Source organism: Giraffa tippelskirchi, chromosome 10 (genome assembly GCF_054371585.1).
Source record: "Giraffa tippelskirchi isolate mGirTip1 chromosome 10, T2T-mGirTip1v1.2.pri, whole genome shotgun sequence".
NCBI lineage: Eukaryota > Metazoa > Chordata > Mammalia > Artiodactyla > Giraffidae > Giraffa > Giraffa tippelskirchi.
In genome coordinates this window covers 131,758,592-131,781,422 of record NC_137284.1, presented here as the reverse complement: position 1 = coordinate 131,781,422, position 22,831 = coordinate 131,758,592, and the positions used below count along the sequence as shown (strand labels likewise).

The 22,831-nt window shown below is 36.9% G+C and overlaps 1 protein-coding gene across 14 annotated transcripts in view; it reads left to right on the top strand.

Moving 5' to 3' along the window:
• The window catches only part of IQUB (IQ motif and ubiquitin domain containing), a 280,882-nt gene that overhangs the window by 42,996 nt on the left and 215,055 nt on the right, over positions 1-22,831 (top strand). For 8 of the 14 annotated variants that reach the window (XR_014066706.1, XR_014066708.1, XR_014066707.1 and 5 more), the window contains exons 8-12: positions 69-244; positions 10,515-10,685; positions 14,576-14,752; positions 20,378-20,626; positions 21,835-22,020. Coding sequence is in view for 5 of the 14 variants with exons in the window: in XM_081534096.1 (XP_081390222.1) it covers positions 69-244; positions 10,515-10,685; positions 14,576-14,752; positions 20,378-20,626; positions 21,835-22,020 (959 nt within the window). In the remaining 9 variants the exon portion in view is untranslated. Of the gene's footprint in view, positions 1-68; positions 249-10,514; positions 10,686-14,575; positions 14,753-20,377; positions 20,627-21,834; positions 22,021-22,831 lie in introns of all 14 variants that reach the window. The other 6 variants (XR_014066711.1, XR_014066713.1, XR_014066712.1 and 3 more) reach the window with 1 other exon arrangement.

Here is a 22,831-nt window from a genome sequence, read left to right as displayed (position 1 = left end):
TAGTAAAAAATGCTCTGAAAAGATGTGGGTGTTTAAAAACTCAAGAGTCTTTCATGTTATTCCTCTAGTCTGGCGGCAAGAAGAATTAACACGTATTAACCAATCTTTTACTGGAGCTGAAAGGAAAGCTGCTTTGTGTGAACTTCTGGAAAAAGAGACCCAGATAATTGCTTCCATTGGGAGACATAGATATATCACTTACACAGAGAACCAGGAAGCAGAGATACAAAGATTTTTGGATAAGGTTAGTGAAGTAACATCATTTAAATATGAATGTGTCCTGAGTTGAAAAGTATAGAATAATGAACTAAAGAAGACGATTACATTGTAAGAATTTTCATGAGTTTTGTGTAGTATTTTTGATGACATAATTTTTGAAATTTTGTATAATTTTGAAATTTTGTATAATTTTTCTTCTTTTCTTATATGCTTTTCGATTTTTCACTGCAACCTATAATAATGATTGATAAGTAACATGAAATTAACATGCTCTTAACAAAAGAGCTTTGGCGATGAAGGAAAATCTGGAGACACCATCCTTGTGACTCTGTTCATTTAGACTTAGGCTGCCTATAGAAATAAGGTGAATTGCACACCCCACTGAAATGTAGACTATAGCATCACAGAATGTATGGATCTGTGGTGCCCATAGTAAGCAACCTGGGCAAAGAGCTATAGATTAGTGTTTCTGCTTTTGCTTATCAGGTCATCAACTGACTGAAAATTTCTAACCAAAAGGATATATGATTATTGAAAACCATGAAAACATACAATTAAGGGAAAAACTAAAGTAATTACCCTTTTGTGGTAAAACTGCCCGTTTGATGTTGGGTAGCCTGTTTCCATAGTGACCAATTTCCTTTTATAAACTTGGTCTTTCCAAACAATTAAAAGCCTATCCAACCACAAGAAGAAAAGTGATGGAGTTCTTTAAAATATTTGCCGGTAATGATTCTAATAGCTATGCAATTCTTATTATTTGAGAACATTTATTTTTAAAAACCATAATTTTTGTTATTATAAATGCCTCCTACTCATCTTGTACGCTCTCCTGTTTGATCTCAGTTTTGCTTGTGGCTTTAACTCCTACTTGCATCCTGGAGCTCCCTACAGTTTCAGGCCAGAGCTCTCTTAGGAGCTTGAAAATCACGTACTGAATTGCCTACTCTCTTGCTCCTTGGAGGTCCCACAGTATGACTCAAGCTGACATGTCAACCCCTACTTCATCTCATCTTACCATTCCTTGTCCCCTCTCCTCCAAACTGAGGCTCCTGTTCTATAGCACTCACATAGTTTATCTCCATGAATGTTTCATCATGCAGTTACTTCAGGCAGAAATCTGGGCATTATTCTTGATGTCCTACTTAGCCACCATCCTCTCTGTTCTATTGGTTTAATCATAGCCTCAATTCTTTATTTCTTCCTTAAAAACTGCCTACCACTGCCTACAGGGAGGTGGCTCTGCCATGACACCTTGATGACCTTGCATGTCTCCAAATAGGCCATATAGGCAAAGACTTGAACCGCATCTAATGTGAATCTTGGTGGAATGCCGTGTGCTCCTGCTGGAACTCGAGAGGGTGGGAAGCTTCTGAGGAGATGTTATGGTGCACCTTGGCTTTCCTGCTTCCCTCTCTCTCGCAGGGAGGCTGTCATGAGAAGGTCTCACCTTGGGTGTAAGAGCTGGACACTGATTTAATTGGATCTGGGTTTCCTTCCCATCTGGATTCCTTTATATCCCCAAATGAGGCTTTTAACCTCCAGGTTTACTTCTCAATTCCCTCCCCCATCCTCCATATTGCTGCCATAGGGACCTCATCCCACACAGCTCCTTCCCTGCCCTCTGGGAACAAGGACTTTTACAGTCAATTTTTGGCACACTTGACCCATCCCGTCATCCCTGCTCACGCACCACAGACAGACTCTTCCAGTTACACTCAGTTGCACATTCACAGAAAAACCACATGTTGTCAGTGCTTTGCTTCTGCTGTGGCCTCTGCATGTAGCATCCTTTCCTTCCTTACTCAGTAACCAGCCACTCACCCTTCAAACCAAGCTCAGATACCCCTTCTTCCAGAAAGGACTACGGACCCTCCTACTTTAGCCTGTACTGTATACCTTCATGGGCTTCCCCGGTGGCGCTAGTGGTGAAAAATCCATCTGCCGGTGCAGGAGACATAAGAGACACGTGTTCTGTCCCGGGGTTGGGAAGATGCCCTGGAAAAGGAAATGACAGCCCACTCCAACATTCTTGCCTGGAGAATTCCATGGACAGAGGAGCCTGGCAGGCTACAGTCCATAGGGTTGCAAAGAGTCAGATACGACTGAAGCGATTTAGCACACTTGCATGCATGTACCTTCATAAGACTTTGTTTCACTTCTCTCTTAGTGCATAGTGGTCAGTTTTATCTTCAGGATTGTTTGAATCCTCCTGGATTCTGAGCTTCTTAAGGCAAGAGCTGTCTTTTATCTCCATATCCTCATATCCTAGCACAGTGCTCATCACAGAGTATCAATAACTGCTTGTGGAGGAAGGTAGGGAGGAAAAATAAGGAACAAAAATAATGCTTTTGTAATTTTATATTTCAGGTACTCTAAGAAAATATGCAGTGTTGATGCTATCATTTCAAATGCTTAAATATCTTCATTCTAGAAACGATGAGTCCTACTGTATGGAAGCCATAATGTTCACACTTCTCCTGAGTCATATTTTGAACTAAACATAATTCCTTTTAGCAAGTTGCTTTTTGTTGAACCCAACTTCATCACTGGGCACTGTGTTCCTTATGTACCTGATTGTTAACTGTAAGAGGACAGCATGAACCCAGGGCTCAAGAAGGAGCTGGAGGCCTCTGAGGTGCCAGTGGAGTGGGACGAGGGTGACACTTACCTGCCTTATTTAAGACTGAACCCTGTGCAGGATTTCCTGCTTGTGCTTTATCTGCTGCTTTGTTTCCTTTAGGCTATTTTTAAATTCTTGTTGTAAATACTTAAACAATATTTATTCTTCATTATGCCTTTATACCCCTCACCCCACCCCCAACTTCCAACCTCATGTCTAGCAAAATCTCTAAACATGTTTTCAAGTATAGAGAGTCCAAAGGGAGATCAAGTCCCAACATATAAAAGTGCTTCTGGAGCCAGTTGATGATGGTTACTTCTGTTGTGAAGTATAGCTAAGAAGTTCTTTAAATTTCTCCAAAAAAGATGAGATGGGGACATTTTGTTCATGAGAATTCCTGTGAAGAAGATGTTATTTTGTTGTTGTTTGTTTTTTTTTTTTTTTTTTTGGTTTGGTAAATACGTTGATTAGTTTGGGGGTAAAATCTGAGACCCTGAATGATGCTGAGTATAGGAAGACTTGCCAGGCAATTGTGCCAGAAACATGGAGGTCTTTGAGTGTTGCTGGGGAGATAGGAAGGGGAGGACACAGTTAGAAGTCAGTGGGGCAGTGCGGCTTCTGTAATTTCATTAATTATATCACTAACTAATTGAAATATTTAGTGCAAGAGGATTCTTTTTTTTTTTTTTCCGGTGAGAGGAAAAGGAACAAGAGAAATGACTAGGCCTTAACATCCAGACTGATTCAGGGCAACACACAAAGGTGCAAGATCAGGAGATTGCAATAAGGATGAAAAAGTTGACCACAAGAACTTGTAGAAATCACGAAAAAAGGTTTTTTGTGGATTGGAGGTTTTAGTATTGGGGTTCTGAACCTATGGTTACCCCAGCTGATAAGCCATTTAATCTCACCAATCTCCAGGCTAAGACTCATAAGAAATGGACGTTTTAGCTGATGTAAAAGAATTTTACCTCAGTTTTGACCAAAATGTCACATAGGGCAAGACGAACACAACTACACTTGAAGTCAGTCCTCATTCAATGAGATAACATAATTCATCCATTCTCTAAAAATATTGACTAATGGTGGCTTTTGGCCTGCTTTTAACCTCCTATAGTAAATTGTGAAATCTTTGTTATTCTAATACAAAATTAGTTATGGTGCTGTAATGAACATCATAGAAAACAGTTAAGGTAGATTTTATAGTTAGTCCTTTGTTATAAATTCTGATACCAGTTCTCTTCCTTTTCATGCCTGTCTGCCTCTTCCCACCCCACCCTACCCATGCCTGGCAATGTCTCTAATAAGTATTCAGGAGGAGTCAGCACTGATTTCATAAAACTTGAAGTAACTTATTCTACAGGTTTTTTTGATTGCTAAGAAAAAAATAGCTTGAATTAATCCTTAAGGCTAGACCAGGTCAGAGTTTTTTGAAATGAGAATACTAACAATGCGGATTTTAAGATCCACATTTAGTGCCATAAAGGACTTCCCTGGTGGCTCAGAGGGTAAAGCGTCTGTCTACAATGCGGGAGACCTGGGTTCGATCCCTGGGTCGGGAAGATCCCCTGGAGAAGGAAATGGCAACCCACTCCAGTACTATTGCCTGGAAAATCCCATGGATGGAGGTGCCTGGTAGGCTACAGTCCATGGGATTGCAAAGAGTCAGACACGACTGAGCAACTTCACTTCACTTAGTGCCATAACATATGGATATATAAAGAGAATATTTACTTTCCTATAATTTGGAAATAACTTTGGAAAATAAAATTTCATGGTTCAGTTTTAGTTTAATTTCAATGTGTCTAAGTATTATGTAGTGTATTGAATTAATATTTATATTTTATCAAGGACACAATTTCTCTTGAGTAATGAATGATTATTGTTTTGAATTAGTCCAATAAAAGCACTGAACTAATCAGTTATTAGGGGTTCTATACTAAGCCTATATTCTCCATAAAAGGGTTAATCTATTTAACCCTTTAAGATTTTTGAAGCATTATTTAAATAGTCTAACTTTATCCCATCAAACATTGACAGCCACAGGTTATCAAATGTTAAAAACTCACAAATTGACAGAGGTGAAGAAATTCAGGTCAAGAAACTTTAAAGAAAAATCATCAACCAGTATCTAATGTATCTTGGGTGCTGCTTACCCACACTGTGTAAAGAGACAATTTGAATTTGAATTTCTGCAAGAGGTTTTCCCTGGGGTCAAGGCCATTTATTTCTTTGAATCTCTTTGATTCACATACCGTGTCTCTCAATCACAAGCTAAAAAACTGTGTTCTGTGTTAACTGTGTCATTTAGTTTTGTTTTTCTCCTACTCAGGTGGCCAGCAGCTAATGGGATGGAAAAATGCAGCCAGCTCTTGCCTCTCTCTGAGCACCACAGTACACAGGGGTGTCCTCTGTGGATGAACAAAATCCCTTGGCTGTGTAAAAGAAAAGTTGATCACTACCCAGTAGCTCTGGGGGTTAGTGTTATTCTTAATTTGTGCCCTGAGGGACTAGAGTATTAATTTAGGGGAAAGAAAAGACTTCCTCTCATAGTGCAGCCATTTCTTCTCTTTGGTGGAAGCTTGCTGCTCTCAAGGTTTTCGTTATCTCACCACCTTCCCGTCCTCAAAGTGTGTCTTCCCGCTGTCCTTCTGTTTCTCTCCTCCAGAATCTGTGCTGTCTCATCTGTTGGCACCTAAATGGACTTTATTATGCTCTTGTTTTCTGAAGCAATTTAAGAACATGACTATTGTATATCTGTTATTACAGCCACAGCATTCAAAGAAAAAAAAAACAGAAAAGAGAAGTAAGCAAAGTTTACATTTTCCTGCATCAGAGTGATAAAAAAAAATACCTTAAAGACTGAAATCAAAAAAGCTTAGACTTAAAAAAAAAAAAAAAGCTTAGACTTGAAGACCACGTTATCCGTGTTGACAGAAATATATCCAAGTATCAAAACAACTTTGCCAAACAGATTTTTTTTTAAATATCTTTTCAGTGCTCACACTAGGGAACTCAAACTTTGAATGCAGGACTCTTTGATTGTATCACTCAGTTTACTTTTAATCTGGCTAATTCTTAGTTATTCTTCAGTTTTATCTTAGGTATTATTTTCTTTTCACCAGTTAAGTGCTTCATATCAACTTGAAGTTACCTGTATACCTGCATCAGAAGCATAATCAACTTTTATTTCAATTATTTCTTAATTTTATTACGCCCTTAGATTGCAGTTCAGGAAATCGGAATTTATATACTTGCTACCAAGTACATGGAACAATATACAGTAAACACAGTAAATATTTCCTGAATGAATGAGTGAATACTGTTCAGTTCAGTTCAGTCGATCAGTCGTGTCCGACTCTCTGCGACCACATGAATTGCAGCACGCCAGGCCTCTCTGTCCATCACCAACTCCCGGAGTCTACCCAAACCCATGTTCATCGAGTCGGTGATGCCATCCAACCATCTCATCCTCTGTCGTCCCCTTCTCCTCCCACCCCCAATCCTACCCAGCATTAGGGTCTTTTCCAATGAGTCAACCCTTCGCATGAGGTGGCCAAAGTATTGGAGCTTCAGCTTCAACATCAGACCTTCCAATGAACACCCAGGATTGATCTCTTTTAGGATGGATTGATTGGATCTCCTTGCAGTCCAAGGGACTCTCAAGAGTCTTCTCCAACACCACAGTTCAAAAGCATCAATTCTTCGGCGCTCAGCTTTCTTCACCGTCCAACTCTCACATCCATACATGACCACTGGAAAAACCATAGCCTTGCTAGACGGACTTTTGTTGGCAAAGTAATGTCTCTGCTTTTAAACATGCTATCTAGGTTGGCCATAATCTTCCTTCCAAGGAGTAAGCGTCTTTTAATTTCATGGCTGCAGTCACCATCAGCAGTGATTCTGGAGCCCAAAAAAGTAAAGTCTGACACTGTTTCCACTGTTTCCCCATCTATTTCCCATGGAGTGATGGAACCAGATGCCATAATCTTAGTTTTCTGAACGTTGAGCTTTAAGCCAACTTTTTCATTCTCCTCCTTCACCTTCATCAAGAGGCTCTTTAGTTCTTCTTCACTTTCTGCCATAAGGGTGGTGTCATCTGCATATCTGAGGTTATTGATATTTCTCCCGGCAATCTTGATTCCAGCTTGTGTTTCTTCCAGCCCAGTGTTTCTCATGATGTACTCTGCATAGAAGTTAAATAAGCAGGGTGACAATATACAGCCTTGACGTACTCCTTTTCCTATTTGGAACCAGTCTGTTGTTCCATGTCCAGTTCTAACTGTTGCTTCCTGACCTGCATACAGGTTTCTCAAGAGACAGGTCAGATGGTCTGGTAATCCCATCTCTTTCAGAATTTTCCACAGTTTATTGTGATCCACACAGTCAAAGGCTTTGGCATAGTCAATAAAGCAGAAATAGATGTTTTTCTGGAACTCTCTTGCTTTTTCGATGATCCAGCGGATATTGGCAATTTGATCTCTGGTTCCTCTGCCTTTTCTAAATCCAGCTTGAACATCTGGAAGTTCACGGTTCACTTATTGCTGAAGCCTGGCTTGGAGAATTTTGAGCATTACTTTACTAGCATGTGAGATGAGTGCAATTGTGCGGTAGTTTGAGCATTCTTTGGCATTGCCTTTCTTTGGGATTGGAATGAAAACTGACCTTTTCCAGTCCTGTGGCCACTGCTGAGTTTTCCAAATTTGCTGGCATATCGAGTGCAGCACTTTCACAGCATCACCTTTGAGGATTTGAAATAGCTCAACTGGAATTCCATCACCTCCACTAGCTTTGTTCGTAGTGATGCTTTCTAAGGCCCACTTGACTTCACATTCCAGGATGTCTGGCTCTAGGTGAGAGATCACACCATCGTGATTATCTGGGTCATGAAGATCTTTTTTGTATAGTTCTTCTGTGTATTCTTGCCACCTCTTCTTAATATCTTCTGCTTCTGTTAGGTCCATACCATTTCTGTCCTTTATCGAGCCTATCTTTGCATGAAATGTTCCTTTGGTATCTCTAATTTTCTTGAAGAGGTCTCTAGTCTTTCCCAATCTGTTGTTTTCCTCTATTTGTTTGCACTGATCACTGAGGAAGGCTTTCTTATCTCTCCTTGCTAGGCCCTGTGAAATACACAAAACTACATAAGAAATTTATTTCTTATAATCTGTAAGAAGAAATAGAATTAGCAAAAAAATAATTATAGAACTATTTGGACCCAAATTGCATTGCCCTGAATTATTGAAATATAGATACTGCATATTCCGTGTGTGTGTTTGTGTGTTTTTAACGAATACAATAGAACTTTGGATAATAGTGATTTCAGTGATTTCATACCATAGTAGTTAAAAATCTTTACAAAAAAGTCAGGATTTAAGTTAAAAATTGAAGGGTAGAAAGGATTTGATGTTGAATATATTTGGAAAAAATACAGGGTATTACTGTATTGTAGTATCTTAGATGGGACCAAGAACTTGGAGAAAAGGTAGAATTAAATCTGAGAAGAACCACAATAGAGTAGATGAACTAAGCATTTCATTAAAAGGTTATTGTACTTGGATTATTACAAATGAAATAACTTATCAGCCTGCAGAGTTGAAGGTATTGTCCCCATTACTCGAAGAAAAGAAAAGAAATTACATTTAATAGCATTTCCCTGAGGAAAACTCTGCAGATTAAGGCTTTAGACTTTAGAAGATTGCTGTATGAAATGTAGCCTAAGATTGCTTATTCCTTAGAAGTTTCAAAAAGAGCTTTGCAATAAATATTAGATTTCAATAATACTCTGAGATCTACCCCAAACAAGAGTATATCCATGAAAACAATATATTTTAAAATGATATTTTAAGTGATAATAATTAAATCATAAAATATTTTTTATTGAGCTATCTCCCTCATATAATCTTAATAAATCTTATTAATTCTATCAGTCTGATAATTAACTTTCATTATTTAATATTAGATTTATGCTCTAAAAATAGAAATTAATCAGAGAGCAGCAGCTTTTCATTTGCTAGATTAAAACTAGAACTGAGGATCTAAAGTTTCTGATGAAGATTCCTAGCTCTGTGCAACATCCACATTACGTTTGATCAGAAAATGATGCCATTACTTTGAAAACATATCAAATACATTTGTTGTTAAATAGTAGTTTTGTAGTTTTCAATGTAATTGAGCTAATATAAAATGTAAAAAAAAAAAGGTGAATTCAGACTGTAACTAAGAATTCCTCATACTGTTGTCATACTAAATAAATATAGGCTTTTATAGTTTCTCTACCTGGCTATTCTACATTGCTGATGATTTGTTCCAATATGTGAGCGTCTATTTAAGCTTTAAATTGTATCAAATCTGAAATTTAAATGCTTGCAAGTATGGCATAAATTGAACTACAGGTCTCCCAAGCCTCAAATTATCAGTCTACAAAAAATACAGCATTGAACGGTTAGAAGTCCTGATCAACATAGTCCTTTTTTGATAAATTATAATCAGGGAAAGAAACTCAGTAGCTTTATACCTTAAAGTAGAAGAGTCACTGAGTTTTCACTGTGCTCTTTCTAGGTCAACAAATCTTCTCTTAAAGTTTTGGTATTCTTGGCAGTAGGGAACAAAAGTGCTGGCAAACAGTCTTTAAATATTCTGTTGTCCTGAGTCAGCAGAGGACTCACTATTTCCTGTCCCTGAATTCTTAGAGTGGGACTCCTTATGTGAGCTTCAGGGCAAGTTAACTCCATCTTTGACCCTCAGTTCAAGAGTGGGCTAGGTTGGAATGCACCAAGCCAGATCTGGAAATAGAAAGTGAGAATCTTACTGATCATCAGGGAGGTAGGGGCCAAAGCACTGCTAAGATAGCTAAATGCAGATGTTTTACTGTGGACATCTGCTTTGTGAAAAACTGTGAACTTGTTATGGATTTATTTTTATGGGAAACAGAACTATAACTGAGTTCCATCTCACTATAGTTGTAGATCTGACACATTGAGGATTGTAACAATTGTTCCCCAAAAGTTGTTCTCAATTGTCAAGGCGCATTCATCCAATTCAATATAATTGAACTAAGTCGATTATCTTTTTAGCATTCTAAATAGCATGTTTTTTCCCAAGGCGGGTAATGAGTTATTTCATAAATCCATCAAGCTAACCATCATCCTTTGCTGTTGTTGTTTAGTCGCTCAGTTGCATCCAACCCTTTTGCAACCCTATGGACTGTAGCCCACCAGGCCGCTCTGTCAATGGCATTTCCTAGGCATGAGTACTAGTGTGGGTTGCCATTTCCTCCTCCAGGGCATCTTCCAGACCCAGGGATCGAACCTGAGCCTCTGCGTCTCCGACATTAGCAGGCGGACTCTTTACCACTGAGCCACCAGGGAAACCCAGCGATCATACTAGTTAGTACAAATTAGTAGCAAATTCTGAATCTTGAGAAAATATTTGCACTTCTGTAGACTGAAGCTCTGTGATATTTTTTCCCCTAAATTGTTTTACTTTCCCATGGTCTACAAATTCTTTCATTAATCTTCTAGTCAGAGCCAACTTAGTGACTGAACAACAAAGTTTTAGTGATATTTTTATTCATAGCACCTGATAATAAGGTTAACTTACAGTAGATGGAAAAAAATTATTTTTGAAACTTTAATTAACTGATAGTTATAAACATAATATTATTTTTAAGTGTTCAGCTCCAAAGACATGGAGAAGATTTGATGGCAAAATAATTGAGATGGATACACAATTTACCATCAGAGCCAGAGAGCTGCAAAACATCTATAACTGCATCATGCTGAAGAATGTCTCTCAAGATGAGAGGCTGGATGTACTCTTAACACTTAAACATACAGTAAAGGTACATTAACTTTCTCTTAGTTTTTGGGTGTCATGTCATCAGTAAAAATATTGAATACTAAAATAAATAAGATGTTTTCTATTAAGTAATTATAAAGATAATAAATTATTAATTTTATCTTGTCAACAATATATCATTTGGGTACAATTTGGGGGGGATATGGTTTATGCATTAGTATTTATCTAAAAGTTCTCAAACTATATATTATGATACATACTAATGTAAATATCACACAGTGAATAGTCTAAATATAAATGTATCTCTCTTTGAAATGAATGCAGATATATATAGCATGAGATTAATACTCAATAAAAAGGCAATTATTGTCTATATATTTTGATACTTGTGATGAAAATTTTATTTTTATTCATTTTAAAGCAGCATTTTTATAAATATTTTTATTTCTTTTTCCTTATCAGTTACTGATTTAAGCACATTAAGTAGTTGAGTAAATGGTTCTGATTGGAAGGTCAGTCTCCATAGTTCTCTCACATTACTGCCCATCTTGAAAACAAAGGCATGAACTCAATTAGGTATTGGGTGCCTTTTCAGAGATGTGTGTCTCGTAACTATGCCTTTGAAGTTAGAGATAGATAGGAGGAGAAGGAGAAGCAATAGGTTCAGAGGTAGGAAATAAACATGATATCTCTAGAGGGCAATAAAAAGACCAGATTGGAAAAAAGAGAGTTCAGATAGGGAGTACAGTAGAAATCCTCTTACCTGATATAATTAGGACCATTAGCTGGTTAATTAAAAGAGTCAGAGGATAGAGTCATAAAAGATAAATTGTGCATATCTTAATACATTTAACATAACCACATACACATTTACTGAATGATATTTGATGGAGGATCAAGGCCTTTAAGCATTCCTTGAATTCTGATTCTAGTTATCATGGCTGCACAACCTTAGATAACTTATTGAATATTTCTGAAAATATTGTTATCTGTAAAATTAGTTGCTATGAGGATATAAATATACACCTGTGTATATACTTATACATACATCTGTATATACAATATAAATAAAATATATAATTTGTATGTTACAATGTTTAGAAATAGGGAGCCCTCAACAAATAAGAAGTATTATTTTGATGACAATTGCTCATACAGACCAGTGAATCTTGAACTTGAATATACATTAGAATCATCTGGACAGCTTGAAAGAGATAAAGAGTTGCATAGAGAAATGGGGAGAGAGAATATGAGAATAAATTAATAGGAATGATATCTAGACCCCATTTCAGAACAGGTCAATCAGATCCTCAAGTGTGATGGCAATGTTAAGATTTTTTAAAATCGTTCCAGGTCACTGTAATGTGCTCTCAAAGCCCACCGATGCAGATCCTTTTATTAGCCATACCAAGTATGCATTAAAAAGAACAGAAAAGCATTATTTTATAATTACTAACTTTACCTTCTGATTCCTTCATTCAAACTATGTTTCTTGTAGTCCCTCTTGGGAAGTTGTAGCAACTTAATTCTATTTTATTACTTCTAAATACTTCTACTTTAATCACTTAACTCTTATTTGGCCTTTCTTATTCAATCATTTCAATTATTTTATTTAAAATGATTGTGAATTATATAAATATACAGAAATAAACATATAAAGTATATATGTGCAAATGTAAAACTACCAACCCTGTTGCCACCCCCCCCGGGCCCAAAACAGGAATTTGTCAGCATCTCCCTTTCTCTTCATATTTTAAATTCACCTTCTCATCCTCTAAAAGTAATTACCATGCTTTCTTTTTCTTTTTTTTTTTAAAATTTTGTTTATTTATTTATTTATAGTTGCTCTGGATCTTTGTTGTTGCACGCAGCCTTTCTCTAGTTGTGGCAAGCAGGGGATACTCTCTAGTTGAGGTGTGCAGGCTGCTCATTACAGTGACTTCTTTTGTTGAGGAACACAGGCTCTAAATGTGTGGGTGTACTTGTCGTACAATTTGTGGAATCTGTCTGGACCAAGATCAAGCCAGTGTCCACTGCATTGGCAGGCGGATTCTCAACTGCTGGACCACCAGAGAAGTCCCATACTTACTTTTCATGGTAGTCATTTCCTTGATTTTTCTTCATAGTTACCAAACAATAGAACGGGAAAGACTAGAGATCTCTTCAAGAAAATTAGAGATACCAAGGGAATATTTCATGCAAAGATGGGCTCAATAAAGGACAGAAATGGTATAGACCTAACATAAGCAGAAGATATTAAGAAGAGGTGGCAAGAATACACAGAACTGTACAAAAAAGATCTTCATGACCCAGATAATCACGATGGTGTGATCACTCACCTAGAGCCAGACATCCTGGAATGTGAAGTCAAGTGGGCCTTAAGAAGCATCACTATGAACAGAGCTAGAGGAGGTGATGGAATTCCAGTTGAGCTATTCCAAATGCTAAAAAAGATGCTGTGAAAGTGCTGCACTCAATATGTCAGCAAATCTGGAAAACTCAGCAGTGGCCACAGGACTAGAAAAGGTCAGTTTTCATTCCAATCCCAAAGAAAGGCAATGCCAAAGAATGCTCAAACTACCACACAATTGCACTCATCTCACACGCTAGTAAAGTAATGCTCAAAATTCTCCAAGCCAGGCTTCAGCAATATGTGAACCGTGAACTTCCAGATGTTCAAGCTAGTTTTAGAAAAGGTAGAGGAACAAGAAATCAAAAGGCCAACATCTGCTGGATCATCGAAAAAGCAAAAGAGAGTTCCAGAGAAATATCTACTTCTGCTTTATTGACTATGCCAAAGCCATTGACTGTGTGGATCACAATAGACTGTGGAAAATTCTGAAGGAGATGGATATACCAGACCATTTGACCTGTCTCTTGAGAAACCTGTATGCAGGTCAGGAAGCAAAATTAGAGCTGGACACAGAACAACAGACTGGTTCCAAATAAGAAAAGGAGTCCAAGGGGTTGCAAAGAGCTGAACACGACTGAGCTACTGAACTGAACTGAACTGATACATCTCTAATAAATATACTGTAGTGTTGCTTATTTTTGAATTTTATTTAAATGGAATGAGACAGTATTATTTTGTGCCTTGCTTCATTTGCTAAACATTAATTTGTAAGATTTAAATTTGCTATTGTATATAGCTCTAGTTAATTCATTTCTGTATATTAGATAATACTTTATTGTATGAACCAAAAGTGTTAATCGCTTACAGTCACTCAGTTGTGTCTGACTCGTTGTGAACCCATGGACTGTAGCCCACCAAGCTTCTCTGTTCATGGAATTCTCCATGCAGGAAAACTGGAATGGGTATCCATTTCCTTCTACATGGTATCTTCCTGACCCAGGGATTGAACCTTGGTCTGCTGTATTGTAGGTGGATTCTTTACCATCTGAGCCACCTACTTTTCACTTATTTATGTAATCAATTTATTTATGGATATTTGGTTATTTCTGATTTTGAACTGGTTTGAACAATGATTCCATGCACATTTCTTTAAAGCACTTGAGTAGAATTGTTGGGTTGTAGATTATGGATATCTTAAATTTTACTAGAAAATGTCAATTTTTTTCCCAAATTAGTAGTATCCATCTATACTTATGGGATTTCCTGGTGGTTCAGCTGATAAAGAATCCACCTGCAATGCGAGAGACCTGGGTTCAATCCCTAGGTTGGGAAGATCCCTTGGAGAAGGGAACAGCTACCCACTGCAGTATTCTGGCCTGTAGAATTCCACAGACTATCCATGGGGTTGCAAAGAGTTGGACATGATTGAACAACTTTCATTTTCATTTTCATCTATACTTATGTTAGCAATGGTTCATTACTTTTGGAATGTAGTTTTTAGCTTGTTTGGTGATAACTTTAAAAACTAACTTGATGATATTTAATATTCTATACAAAATATGTGTGTGTATTTTACACAGGAACATGAGTGTAAACTGACTCAGGAAATCCTAGAATTGATTGACAGGGAGGTTGACCTTATGATGAGAGGAGTCAAACATCAGAATCTTGAAGGACTCAGAAAAAGGATCGCAACACTCTTTTTTCATTACATCAAAACACCTCTATTTAATCCAGAAGTTGCAAGACACCTTAAGGTATAATACCTTTTCCCCCTCTGTATTCCTTTATTAGAATTCTATGTTATAGTAAAATGAGGTATATTCAAATTTTGCTTTAGTACTTTACTAGGGGTCCACTTGAAGATCATCTTATCAATGAAATTTTCTTTGAATGATATTTTTTATGTTGATAAATGAACCATTTAACCTTTTCTGTTTGTATTTCCAACCTTAAATTCTCTCCTACTCTCTGGATCAAGCGTCCAGTTGAATACTGTACTATATTGAATACCTCACAGTCTCTCACACCTTCAAGCGTTTGCACATTCTGTTGCTTCCACCTGGAATGTTGTCCCTGACTTTACCAAGCCAGCTCCTCTTTATTTTTTAGGACTCAGTTCACATGTACTCTTCTTCATTAGGCCTCAGAGAGAGTTAAACTATTCATTTCTAAGATTGTACATGCACCTTTGTGTTCCTTTATAATACTTACCACATAGTTATAATTATTACTGAACTGACTCATGTAGATATCCTTCAAGAACTTCAAATGTAGTATGTATTTGAATTTGCTTTTTCCAACTCCAATATGCTTAGCTATCTTTGGAGATTTTTCTTTCTAAAAACTTTGCCTTCTTACTTTGCAAGACTATTTAAAACACCTTTAGTAAATTTTTTGAGGGGCTTATTAAAGAGTTTGAAATATTAATGGTATTGTTCCAATGATTATTTTTAGAGTAATAATCTATTTAAGAAGGTAACCAAACGTCTGTTTTGCTTAACATAAGCAAAAATCTCAGTAGAAACTTTTAGAAAAAGTAAAATTGTTGAATTTTTATATTCTTTTTTAGTGAATTTTTGAAACTTAATTATATTGCCAGAGAACTTTAAAATATAACAAAAGTTCAAGAGAAAAGTTGATCATCAAATTATTTATCATTGTTCTATTTTTCCAAGCTACCTTTTAGTCTTCTATGGACTTACACAATTTTCATATGCTTGCAGTAGTATAATAGAATTCAATGTTCTATACGTTCACATAACATTATACCATTTTATTCACTTTTTAAATTTACCTTTGGTAAAATCCAATGTTTTTGATAAGTTTTGACAAATGCAGTGTTGTGTAATCAACAGCCAACAGCACAATCAAGATAAAATAGTCTTTTCACCTCCCTGAAATTCCCTCATTCTGCTACTTTGTAATCAGCCCTTCCCCTGGATGCCTAACCCTTGGCAAACACTGTTCAGCACTTTATTTCTGTAGTTACACCTAACCCTGTCCTATAAATGGAATCATATGATATGTACAAGCATACCATGTTTTATTGCACTTCACTTTATTGAACTTTGCAGATGCTGTTTTTCTTTCTTTCTTTCTTTCTTTTTTTTTTTTAATAAACTGAAGATTGTGGCAACCCTTCATTGAGCAAATCTATTGGCACAATTTTTCCAACAGCTTTTGCTCACTTTGTGTCACTGTCACATTTTGGTAATTCTTAGACTGTCTCAGACATTCTCATGTTTATCATGTTTGTTACAGTGATTTCTGGTCATTGATCTTTGATACTGCTATTTTAATTGTTTTGGGACATCATAAACCTTGCGCATATAAGACAGCAGATTTAATTGATGTGTATATTCTGACTGCTCTACCAACTGGTGGTGCTTCCTTCTCTCTTCCTCTCCTCAGACAACCCCTATTCCTTGAGACACAACATTATTGAAATTAGGCAAGTTAATAACCTTACAAAAGCCTCTAAGGATTTAAGTGAAAAGAAGAGTTGCACACCTCTCCCTTTAAATCAAAAGCTGGAAATGATTAAACTTAATGAGAACAGGCCAAAAGCTAAGCCTTTTGCACGAGGTAGCCAGCTTGTGAATGCAAAGGACAAGTTCTTGAAGGAAATTAAACGTGCTACTCCAGTGAACACATGAGTGGTTAAGAAATTGAAACAGCCCTGTTGCTGGTATGGAGAGAGTTTGAGTGGTCTGGATAGAAGATCAGACCTACCATAGCATTTACATAAGCCAAAGCTTGGTCCAGAGCAAGGCGCTAATGCTCTTCATTTTCTTGAAGGCCGAGAGAGGTAAGAAAGCTGCAGGAGAACAGTTTGAAGCTCACAGCGGTTGGTTCATGAGATTTAGGGAAGGAAGCTCTCCATAACATAAACGTACAAGTGCTGATGTAGAAGCAACAAGTTATCCAGAAGATCTTGCCAAGATAATTAATGAAGATGGCTACACTACACAATAGATTTTTAGTATAGATGAAATGGCCTTATACTGGAAGAAGGTGATATCTAGGACTTTCATAGCTAGAGAGAAGTCTAATTCTTAGCTTCAAAGCCTTAATGGACAGACTGACTCTCTTGTTAGGGGCTAATGCAGCTGGTGACTTTAAGTTGAAGCCAGTGCTCATTTACTATTCTGAAAATACTAGGGCCCTTAAGATTCATTACCAAGCTATTCTGCCTGTACTCTGTAAATGGAACAGAGTTTATATAACAGCATGTCTCTTTCCAACCGTGGTTTAGTTAATGTTAATATTTGAAGTACACTGTTGAGACCTACTGCTCAAAAAAAAAAAAAATTCCATTTGAAAGAAAAAGAGAAAAGCAACTAGTAGTATATAAGGAAACTCTTAAGACTATCAGCTGATTTTTCAACAGAAACTTTGCAGGCCAGAAAAGATTGGCAAAATGTATTCAAAGTGAGAAAAGGGGGAAAAAAAACTACCATCAAGAATACTCTACCTGGCAAGGCTATCATTCAGATTTGAAAGGGAGATAGAGTTTTATTAACAACCAAAGCTTAAATAATTCAGCATCACTAAACCACTTGTACAAGAAATTTTAAAGGACTACTCTAAGCAGAAAGGACTACAGCTAGAAATAAGAAAATTATGAAAGCAAAGATCTTATTAGTAAAGGCAAATGTACAGTAAAGGTAATAGATTCAACCACTTAGACAGCTAGTAGGAAGGTTAAAAGACAAAAGTAGTAAAATCATCTGTCCACAATAAGTAAGTAAGGGGTACAAAAAACAAAAGATGTAAACTATAATGTCAGAAATATTAAAAATGGCAGTGGTGGCTGGTGGAATAAAAATACAGGGATATTAGAACATGTTTGAACTTAAGGGAACATCAACTTAAAAATAATATATGTTGTTGTATATTAACCTCATGGTAACCACAAACCAAAAACCTGTAATAGGTATACACACAAAAGAGAAAATCCAAACATAACACTGAAGAAAGTCATCAAATCATAAGGGGAAGAGAACGAAAGAAGAAAGGAGCAACAAAAACAATAATAAAAAACTATAAACCAACCAGAAAACAATAAACAAAATGGCTTTAAGTACATCCCTATCAACAATTTCTTTAAATGTAAATGGACTAAATGCTCCAAATAAAAGACATAGAATGGCTGAATGGATAAAAAAAAATACAAGAGCCATGTATATGTTGCCTACAGGAGACTTTCTTCAGATCTAAAGAAACAGACAGACTGAGAGTGAAGGGATGGAAAGTGATACAAACCTACTTCAGGAAGTAAGAAGAACTGCAGAATAAGCCACCTAACATTACACCTATGCGAACTAGAAAAAAAGAACAAACAAAACACACAATGAGTAGAAGGAAAGAAATAAGACAAATCAGAGCAGAAATAAATAAAATAGAGATTAATATCAATAAAACTAAGAGCTGGTTCTTTGAAAAGATAAAAAATTGATTAACCTTTAGACAGACTCATCAAGAAAAATATAAGTACCAAGTCAATAAAATCAGAAATAAAAAAGGAAATAAAGTTACAATCAACACTACAGAAATACAGAGGATCATAAGAGATTACTATGAACAGTTTATACACCAATAAAGTGGACAAAGTAGAAGAGATAGATAAATTCTTACAAATATACAGTCTCCCAAGAGTGAATCTGGAAGAAATAGAAATAGTGAACAGACCAATTACCAGTAATGAAATTGAATCAGTAATGAAAAATTCCCAACAAACAAAAGCTCATGACCAGACTGCTTCACAGGAAATGGTACTAAACATTTAAAGAGGAACTAGCATTTATCCTTCCCAAACTACTCCAAAAAGCTGAAGAGGAAAGAATATTTCCAAACTCATTCTTTGAGGCCAGCACCACCATGACACTGAAGCCAGACAAAGACATCACAGAAAATTACACACAAATATCACTGATGAACATACATGCGTAAGTCCTCAACAAAACATTAGCAAACTGAATTCAACAACGCACTAAGAGAATCATGCACCGTGATCAAGAGAGACATCTCTGGGATGCAAGAATGTTTCAGCGCTGCACATCAGTATCATATACCACATTAACAAATTGCAGAATGAAAATTATATGATCATCTCAATAGATGCAGAAAAAGTTTTGACAGTCTTCACTGTTTATTTGTGATTAAAGTTTCTCAACAAGTGGATATAGAGGGAACACACCTCAACATAATAAAGGCCATATATAACAAAGGTACAGCCAACATAATGCTCTGTAGTAGAAAACTGAAACCATTTCCTCTATGATCAGGAACAAGAAAAGGATGCCCACTCTTGCCACTTTTATTCAACATGGTATTGGCAGTTCTCACCAAATCATTTTGTCAAATCATTGTGTAGAACATCTGAAACTAACATAATATTGTACATCAACTATATATTTCAATACTTAAAAAATATAATAAGTATAAGACCTTCCACCAGAAAAAAGAAGACTCAGATGATAGCATCTTTGAGTAAGAGTACTTTTAATTAATGTATCAGATGTATTTAGATGTATCTAAAACAACTCTTACAACTCAATAGCAAAATAATTTTAATCCAATTTAAAAATGGCCAAAGGACCTGAATAAACATTTTCCTGAAGAAGACATGCAAATAGTTAACATGTATATGAAAAATTGTCACTCATTATCACTAATCATCAGAGAAATGCAAATCAAAACCACAATGAAATATCACTCCCTCAATGTTAAAATGTCTATTATTAAAATAACAGAAGATAACAAGTATTGGCAAGGATGTCGAAAAAAGGAATCCTTGTGTACTGTTAGTGGAAATGTAAATTTGTACCACCATTATGGAGGTTCCTCAAAAAATTAGAAATAGAACAACTATATAGTGCAGAGTTTCAAAGTTTGAACACTGATGAATGAGCCAACCCAAATTTAGTGTGAAATTGGAATGAAATGCAAACACTTGTTTTAGTGGGCTTTTATTTATATATGAATTTATCTATTGCCTGTAAGAAAAATTAATACAGAATAGCATCAAAAATCTAAATTATTCTTAAAAATAAGTGTCAAAGGACTTTTTTCCCCTTCTTTTTGGAAGGTTTTCTTACTATTGCAACTCAAAGCCTCTACCTACTCATTTTTTTGAGCCAGTTAATTTTCTAGGTGATTTTACCACATGTATCTAAAAGTTGATGAACAATACATTTTTAACATTTTGACAGAGTGAATGAATACTACTTGAAATTTAAATTTTGCATAGAGTAGGAAGTTAGGGAAAATATAACTTTAAAATTAACCAACTGTTTATCTCATTCTAAGATAAATTAGCCCTTAACATTTGGCCTGGCTATTAAACTTTTCTTTCTTTCTTTTTTTTAATTGTTTAGGTCCCTCAGGACCCATTGAAGTTCTATAAGAAAATTTACTTTTGCAACAGTTGCCGGCTTTATTTGCCTTCTGCAGAGTTTCCTGTATCATCCACCTCGCACCGCGTTTACCAATGTCATCAATGCATTAAGCTTGACAATGAGAGTCGAAAACGAGAATCATATTTGAAGTACAAATGTTTACTTCAACGGCTCTACTGTTCAGAAGCTGATTATGAAGATGAACCTGAAATTGCTTTCCTTATACAGGTATGATGAGTGAATGTTGCCAATCATGGATGAAACCTGTTCATTGATTTTACAGAAAAGATTTCTGCTTTCCCATCCAAGCCTTTTAAAATAATGGTTCTTCTTCCTGTGTTTATTCTTTCTGAAGCTTGTCCCTCTGGCAGGCCTAAGTTTATACATGCAGTCCTTGTGATAAAAAGTCATTTCAAGAGCTGTAGCTAATATGGTTTAAATTTTTAAAAAGTTTATAAGCAGTTATTTCATTTCCTCCCTTTCCCTCTTTTTTTTTTCACTAAAACAATGAAGTTTTTAATAACACTAAATGAATTGCTTATTCTTTTTCACATCTTAATTTCCTAATTTCTAAAATGGGAATAAAATGATCTGCAAGTAACCCTGAGGATAAGCTGGAAGTTACTAATGAAGTTTAGAAAGTACTTAATACCATATAAATGTAAGGTAAAATTAGCATGTTGGAAGAAATACACACTGCTTTCTCTGGATGCAGTCATGACTGTGAGACTGGTAACAGTTTGGGCAGGGTGAGCAGAGATTGGGCTTCCCTGGTAGCTCAGTGGTAAAGAATCCACCTGCATTGCAGGTTCGATTCTCTGGTTGGGAAGATTCCCTGGAGAAAGGATAGGCTACCCACTCTAGTATTCTTGGGCTTCCCTGGTGACTCAGCTGGTAAAGAATCCGCCTGCAATGGGGGAGGCCTGGGTTCCATCCCTGGGTTGGGAAGATCCCCTGGAGGAGGGCATGGCAACCCACTCCAGTATTCTGGCCTGGAGAATTTCATAGACTGTACAGTCCATGAGGTCACAAAGAGTCAGATACAACTGAGCCACTAAGCACAGCACACACACGGGCACTGAAAGGCTTCCATGGTGGCTCAGTTGGTAAATAATCTGCCTACAATGCAGAAGATCTCCTGCAGTGCAGCAGACCTGGGTTTGATCTCTGGATCAGGAAGATCCCCTGGAGAAGGAAATGGTGACCCCCTCCAGTACTGTTGCCTGAAAATTTCAGTGGACAGAGGAACCTGGCAGGCTAAGTCCATGGGGTCCCAAGAGTTAGACACAGTTTAGTGACTAAACCACCACCACCTCATGAATAATGTTTCCCTTTAAAAAATACACTCAATTTGTTTTCTCAAGGAATATAATAATGTTAAGGAAATTTTAGGTTTAGAATAAAACATTATTTTAAAAATATGTTTTGACATGCAGCTACAAGATATTCAGTACCTGACAGAGAACATCTGGGCATCCCAGTCTGTGCTCAGTGCTTGGAAGGATCTCAATGATCTGGTCATGGTCAGATGGGATAAGTCTGTGGAATGGTCTCCCTGGAACTGCATTCTTCTCACCAAAGATGAAGCTGCTATTCATCTCAAGCTAAAGAGTGTTGAAGAGGTAAGAAAGTCAATCTGTTTGTGCTTCCCTGGTAGCACTGGAATTATTAGCAGTAACTTGACTGCTGATAGCTTAGCTGGTAAAGAATCCACCCACAATGCGGGAGATCTGGGTTTGATCCCTGGGTTGGGAAGATCCCCTGGAGAAGGAAAGGTTACCCACTCTAGTATTCTGGCCTGGAGAATTTCATAGACTATATAGTCCATGGGGTCGCAAAGAGTTGGACATGACTGAACAACTTTCACTTGACTGCCTTTTACTACATTCCATGCATAACTTGATTAGTTCCATTGGATTAAGCAACAGAGAACCCATGGATAACAGTAACAAATACCTGGATGGTATGTATGACAGAGACTGAAATTTAAAGGAGGTTAAGACATCAGAGGGCAGACACAATGAAACTATAATCACAGAAAACTAGCTAATCTGATCACACGGACCACAGCCTTGTCTATCTCAATGAAACTAAGCCATGCTGCGTGGGGCCACCCAAGATGGATGGGTCATGGTAGAGAGGTCTGACAGAATGTGGTCCACTGGAGAAGGGCATGGCAAACCACTTCAATATTCTTGCCTTGAGAACCCCATGAACAGTATGAAAAGGCAAAAAGATAGGACACTGAAAGATGAACTCCCCAGGTCGGTAGGTGCCCAATATGCTACTGGAGATCAGTAGATGATGAGATGGTTGGATGACATCACCGACTCAATGGACATGGGTTTGGGTAAACTCCGGGAGTTGGTGATGGACAGGGAGACCTGGCATGCTGCGATTCATGGGGTCACAAAGAGTCGGACACAACTCAGC